A 7,138-nucleotide genomic window follows, 5' to 3' on the forward strand; every position below is an offset into this window, starting at 1 on the left:
TACAGATGGTCACAGCTATAAGATACAAATAATCAGAAGAAGCAATTGTATATGAAAATATGTAGTGAGTGGTACTGGATGTTTCCCGATGTATATATAGTTCATAGCAAGACCCTCGCGCAATACTGAATGGTGGTGTATGCCACTGCCTTCTAAAAGGACCATCATCTTGCACAATGCATCACACAGAGCCGTTGACTGTACAAGTCAAAGTGTCTCATTTTGTTGCTGGGTGGTCTGTGTTCTGGTGGTGACAAGGTGTCTGACTTTGTTTCAGGGTGGTCAGTTTGGTGGTGACAATGTGTCTGACATTTGCATTGTGTTCTACGGTGGTGGCAAGGTGTCTGATAGTTGCAGGGTGTTCTGTGGTGGTGACAAGGTGTCTGACAGTTGAAGGGTGTTCTGTGGTGGTGACAAGGTGTCTGACAGTTGAAGGGTGTTCTGTGGTGGGGGCAATGTGTCTGATAGTTGAAGGGTGTTCTGTGGTGGTGACAATGTGTCTGATTGTTGCAGTGTGTTCTGTGGTGGTGGCAAGGTATCTTATTGTTGCAGGGTGTTCTGTGGTGGTGGCAAGGTGTCTGATAGTTGCAAGGTGTTCTGTGGTGGTGACAATGTGTCTGATTGTTGCAGGGTGTTCTGTGGTGGTGGCAAGGTGTCTGATAGTTGCAGGGTGTTCTGTGGTGGTGGCAAGGTGTCTGACAGTTGCAGGGTGTTCTGTGGTGGTGGCAAGGTGTCCGATAGTTGCAGGGTGTTCTGTGGTGGTGACAATGTGTCTGACAGTTGAAGGGTGTTCTGTGGTGGTGACAATGTGTCTGATAGTTGCAGGGTGTTCTGTGGTGGTGACAAGGTGTCTGACAGTTGAAGGGTGTTCTGTGGTTGTGACAATGTGTCTGATAGTTGCAGGGTGTTCTGTGGTGGTGACAAGGTGTCTGACAGTTGAAGGGTGTTCTGTGGCGGTGGCAAGGTGTCTGACAGTTGCAGGGTGTTCTGTGGTGGTGACAAGGTGTCTGCCAGTTGCAGGGTGTTCTGTGGTGGTGACAATGTGTCTGACAGTTGAAGGGTGTTCTGTGGTTGTGACAAGGTGTCTGACAGTTGAAGGGTGTTCTGTGGTGGTGGCAAGGTGTCTGACATTTGCATTGTGTTCTTTGGTGGTGGCAAGGTGTCTGATAGTTGCAGGGTGGTCAGTCTGGTGGTGACAAGCTGTCTGACAGTTGAAGGGTTTTCTGTGGTGGTGACAAGGTGTCTACTTTCCTTTCAGGGTGGTCAGTCTGGTAGACCAGATGGTGCATATGTTGTCCAACTACGCGGACCATCTGGAAGAACTAGTGGATGAAAGGACCATTCAGCTGGAGGAAGAGAAGAAAAAGACTGAGGAGTTGTTGTGTAGAATGTTACCCAGGTGAGCCAGGGCGTATTGTAGAATGTTACCCAGGTGAGCCATGGCGTTGTGTAGAATGTTACCCAGGTGAGTCACGGCGTTGTGTGGAATGTTACTCAGGTGAGCCACGGCGATGTGTAGAATGTTACCAAGGTGAGATATGGAGTTGGGTAAAAGTAAAGCTCGTGTGACACGAGACTGTATATATTTAAGCCCAACTGCCTACTGTTTATGTCTAAACGTTTGTAAATCCGACTAAATATTTCGATGTTCTCTTTGGTAGACTTTAAATACAATTTAATTTACATGCAGCGTCTGTAGATTCTCCTCTGGACATTCACGCATTATTTGATATCTATCATGAAAACGGTGGGAGGCACAGTGGTGTCACAGTCGTCTGAGGCACCGCGAAGTTACGCCCCTTTGACACGCCAAAAATCTGATATTGAGTTCGAATCCCGGTCCGCCCAGATTAAAATTCTAGGCACTATACTCGTGGTCGTGGGTTTCACCAAAGTGGTATACGTCTGAGACCTGCATCACTTTGTGCTTTCCTATCACATGACACCCCGTGATATAACTGGACTACTGTTAAAAGCAGCGTTAAATCAAACTAATTCATTCGGGCATTAAACGATGACTCTTATTTTCCACACATAGGACTGTCGCTGAAAACCTGAAGAAGGGGAAGAATGTTGAACCGGAATCTTTCGGTTCCGTCACCATTTTCTTTTCGGACATCGTTGGGTTTACCGCCCTTGCCGCTAATAGCACGCCGTACCAGGTGGGTAAAATAGTCAGTACAAATCTTGTGTTTGTTTGTTCGCTGCTTAAAGCTGTATTCAGCAATATTCCAGCAATACGGAGGTCATATAATCGAGTCTGGACCAGACGATCCAGTGACTGGCATTATAAGCATCGATCTACACAATTAGGTTACGATGACATGCATGAACCAAATCGGCGAGCCTGACCACCCGATCCCGTTTGTTGCCTCTTACAACAAGTATGGGTTGCTGAAGATTAGTTCTAACCCAGATTTTCGCCCGGGACAAATACTTGTGTCACGTATAAAGAAATGGCGTATTACATATGTGAGTTCGTCATCCATATCAACTTAGAATAAAACATATGTGTTTATTAGCCTCACTCAAGGCTACAAGTTCCGTCATTGTAAAGGCGCTGATGGAAATGCCTCCTCAGAAATTGTGTCCCTTGCGTATCAGGATCCGCTGATCGTTGGTTTGAATCCCAGATCTAGAGGGTTTCACCCAAGTGGTAACATCTCTGTACGATCTGCGCCACGTTATGCTTGCCTTACACATTGGTGAGTGAGTGAATGTGTTTTACTTCATCTTTGAACAGTGTATCGGTTTTATGTGAGAGGAAAGCCAAACGTGATGGAGGCCTAAAGACGTTTGGAAACTTTTGTGAAAACCACGAGCACGGGTATGGTGGTGACAAACCTAGAAACATAATTAGGACGAATCCAACCAACGATTATAGGTTTCTGGCGCGACAAAATGATGAAACTCTGCAAAGCGAACTACGGTGGGCTACCAAGTACTGCCATCCAACGAATATAGAATCATCCCACAACGTCATCATAAAAACGGGGCCAGGGGTGGCCCAGTCATCAAAGACGCCGCAATTCGCTGTGCAGAGTTGCGTCCCTTGGGCACGCCAGAAACCTATGATTGTCGGTTCGAATCCCGGTTTGCCCCGATTATGTTTCTAGGTTTGTCAGCACCATACCCGTGCTCGTGGGTTTCACCGAAGTTGTAAACGTCTGAGACCTGCATCACTTCAGCTTTCCTCCCACATTAAGCTGACACGCCGTGATATAACTGGACTAACTCAACTCACTCACGAACGCAGCATAAAAACAAAAGAACCTGCAAGAATTCAAACTCTAGAAATATCTTGTATGATTATTGTGTCTATTATGACTTGTATTACAGTCGTACCAAGCTGCAGTATTTGCAATTACAAGTAAACTACGTTTATAACGAACTTAAAGGGACCACTAATTTTAGTTCGTAATAACTGTACTTCGTTATAAGCATATTTAAAGCATATATAAAGCAAATGGCCGGGACTAAAAAAAACAGTTCGTTATATCTGTCTGTTCGTAATATGCGTGTTCGTTATAAACGTAGTTTACTGGCTGTTTCTACAATGTAATTTCGCGAATTTGCATTTTCTAATATAACTTGTTATAAATTGAGGGACAAAAGAAACGATACCTCTCAGTTGATTTCATCATATTTTTTATTTGCAACTGAAATATTTTCAGTTAGCTATATAATATCCAAAAACATTACAGCATTGGTGCTTAGAATACATGTAGAAAAGAATACGTCTACATAGTTTTATGTTTTTAGATTTAATTTGATTTACAACTTTCAAATTTAAATTGTGGTAGCAAATCATACTACCAATATATTTTTCACAACATCATTCAGCTACAGATGATTTTTAATCGAATTTAAGTTCGGTATACTTTCTTTTGGCCCTCAGTTTAGTATTGATTCGGGAGCGGTATTGACATTAGGACGTTGTGCTTGTTTCTCGATCCAGTTTTTTTCTGATTATGTTTAAACAGTGATCTTTATTTTGTATTTGAAGGTGGTCAACTTCCTCAACGACCTCTACACCTGTTTTGACAACGTCATCGATACCTATGACGTATACAAGGTACTGCCTGTTCCCAAAGACATCTCTGCTAAAACCATCGTCCAGTGTACGATTCCTATAAGATAGCTTGTTCTTTAACCATTGGTGGAATCTTTCATCGTCTAAATGTATTTTTAGGACGGAAAACTTTAATATCAGTTTCCATTGGGCATTATGTCAAATAGAAGTTCACAGTATACATATTTACCGCCTCGACAATATCAACACTCGACAGTTTTTCACGTATATTGTTGTTGGGGTGTTAAATCGTTCAATCTACCTATTTCTTGATGAGTCAGATTGCGATTAAAATCATCATGACACGACCCCTCATGCTGTCATTCCCTGCACCGTTGATGTGCACGTGCAGTCCGTGTTTGCGCTGTTCCTCCTACCGCTGTGCCCCCCTCTGTTCAAATTGTCCACTTGTTCACATAACAGCATAACAACTTTTTCTAGTGATGGGAATAAAGTAAAAAAAAGCAGATCTTTTTTGGATACAGGGTATTCATTGCCGTGTACCGTATTGACATTTAATTGACTATTCCAGATTTGGGGTTATTTTGCACCTAATGGTGCATTTGGAGCCAAACGGGCTGTAGTTTAAATAACCCAAAATATATGACATTTGATATCTTTAACGTCGAAATGATTTCATCACAAAGTAATTTTTACCCCTTTGTTTCAGTAATTCTTTAGTGATTTTTTTATATTTTTTATGTACTGCTCATAGGTTCCATAATTCTTTTCCATAAATTATAAGTTTTAATGTGATTGTATATTGCTTCTCGTTATAATGTAACAAAGAGTCCACCCACCCCACACCAACATACACACACAAACCCCGGCCCCATCGGTGTGGTGGACTGTTTTTGTATAAAATCCATAAAATGTTTAATGAATCCCTAAAAATACACATTTCTTTGTCACACCAGTTTCTTGTATGTGTTCTACTGTAACACCAAAATGGCCCAGTTGGAATGTCATCAATGCTGTTATGAGCAATCGTATGTTTTCTGTAATATTGTCCCCAATTATCTATTATTAACATGCCAGAAGGTATATATGATTTCTCAGAAAAGAAAACATTCCTTTACATTGATGTAAAGAAGTTGTAGTATTCTTTGTTTTGCGAGTGACAGTTAAAAAAACATGATTTAATTGATTCTAGGACGCTTTTATCCGCATCCTTCTGAGTCCTCATTTTAACATTTACCCATAAGCCTATTCCTGTAGAAATAGATCATTTCTATTTGTATTCCCAACAGCGCATTTGTATTTTTTATTAAGATAACTCATTAATTCCTTTTAAGGACCTGAAAGGCTACAAACTGTAATAATGTCTCATGGCAAACATATTAAATTGTTATTAAGCTCTAAAGTGCAGGCTAATCTGGAAACACTGATTTTAGTTTCAACAAAATCAATAAACGCGCTATGTTGTCACTGGGCCCTTTGGTCAATCGCTTCATTGTCAGGTCAGGACTTGTTTGTTTAAAGGCCGCACTCGCACAGTAGGAGTACCCATTCAACCAGCAAACGGTCGATCAACATTTAGTAAAGGTTATTAATTGATTTGTTTGTAATATACGCCCTCGTGAGGAAGTGAGATAGCATGATGGTTAAAGCTAGTTAAAGTTGTTATGGAAAACCCGTTTCGAATTCGAAGCCCATTTCAGTGCTATAACATTATATAACGTAATACTGTAGCGCTGTGTGTAGACCCGTGAAGATCCGGGGTAGAATAGGTCTTCAGCAACCCATGCTTGCCGTAAAAGGCGACGATGCTTGTCGTAAGAGGCGACTAACGGGATCGGTTGATCAGGCTCGCTGACTTGGTTGATACATGTCATCGATCCCAATGGCGTGGATTGATTGTCACGATGTCAATCACTGGATTGTCTGGTCCAGACTCGATTATTTACAGACCGAAGTCATATAGATGGAATATTGCTGAGTGCGGCATTAAACAACAAACACACAAAAAGTGTAAGTAACAATATTATTATGTATAGCCAATGCCGGAATAGGACCAATCTCAATCATCCGCCGAAACAGATTCCACAATGGCAAATTAGCGTCTAAAAGTTTATGAATGGAGCGGTGACAATCAGTGATAACAGGTTTGTAGATCTGTCAGGGTAAGTCAGGTCTCTGTTTAGGTGAACACTCATGGTTAACTTCAGATAGGGTTATATTAATAGTGGTATCTGATTTAGAAACGCACTTGACGATCAATCCGACTAATGGCTGAATGACATAACAAGCAGTTCGGAAAGACACACTGCGTAAACGCATTACTATACATTAGAGATATCTGCTGTTGCTCTGGGGGAGTCCATTGGCAACCTGTACTCACTGGCGTTTAATGATTCTTCCTGGGTAAGATATATATCATGGCATCTTGGTCGGTAATCACAATAAGCACTAATATGTTGCATGTACTTTAATCAGTTTCTAGTCTTCCATTGTTAAATAATCTGCTTGAAAGAGATTTCTTACGGAGTTTTTTGCACCAGTTGTTTTGGAACAAAATTTCACCACCAATCATCTTAGGTCCTATAAATACACGTTTTATGCAATGCTTACCCCCTGGGAATACGATGAGAACGAAATCTGATCCCGTGTCGGCTCTGTGGCTCTGCTAATGTTATCTGGCACTGGTTTTATTCTCGTGCAGACACACTTGGTTCATCTTCCAGAGGTAAGGGTGTTAACTGACTATAAAAGTCTAGTTTCAACCCTTGCCGAACTAGGCTGGAATTCCGGAGTTACATTTTGGCTGGACTAACGAGTGTATGCATAGTCAAATCAAAATCGCGTAACAAACTAGACATCCAGTTCGTAAACAACGTGGATTTCAACGTGCAGATTTCGGTCGACTGCAGGGTTTGCAAAGCATGTATCCCGTCAACTGGGGGTCGACAGATATTTTGCAAATCTTTTAATATTTTTAGTCAAGGTGCTCAAGTGATTTGATGTACTTCGCCGGGTAAGACTCTTTTTATTGCAAAATTGATCTTGATTATCGATCAGATCGTCTTGACTGGGCGCTGCCATTTTGGTTCAAGTAAATGCAAGTGA

General features: G+C 41.6%; 1 protein-coding gene across 1 annotated transcript in view; it reads left to right on the plus strand.

Moving 5' to 3' along the window:
• The window catches only part of LOC124114600 (atrial natriuretic peptide receptor 1-like), a 78,774-nt gene that overhangs the window by 63,127 nt on the left and 8,509 nt on the right, over positions 1 to 7,138 (plus strand). Inside the window, exons 17-19 of the mRNA XM_048382396.1 lie at positions 1,259 to 1,399; positions 2,039 to 2,162; positions 4,007 to 4,075. Coding sequence (XP_048238353.1) covers positions 1,259 to 1,399; positions 2,039 to 2,162; positions 4,007 to 4,075 — 334 coding nt within the window. The remainder of the gene's footprint in view (positions 1 to 1,258; positions 1,400 to 2,038; positions 2,163 to 4,006; positions 4,076 to 7,138) is intronic.

Source organism: Haliotis rufescens, unplaced genomic scaffold, assembly GCF_023055435.1.
Source record: "Haliotis rufescens isolate VD_foot unplaced genomic scaffold, xgHalRufe1.0.p SCAF_4, whole genome shotgun sequence".
NCBI lineage: Eukaryota > Metazoa > Mollusca > Gastropoda > Lepetellida > Haliotidae > Haliotis > Haliotis rufescens.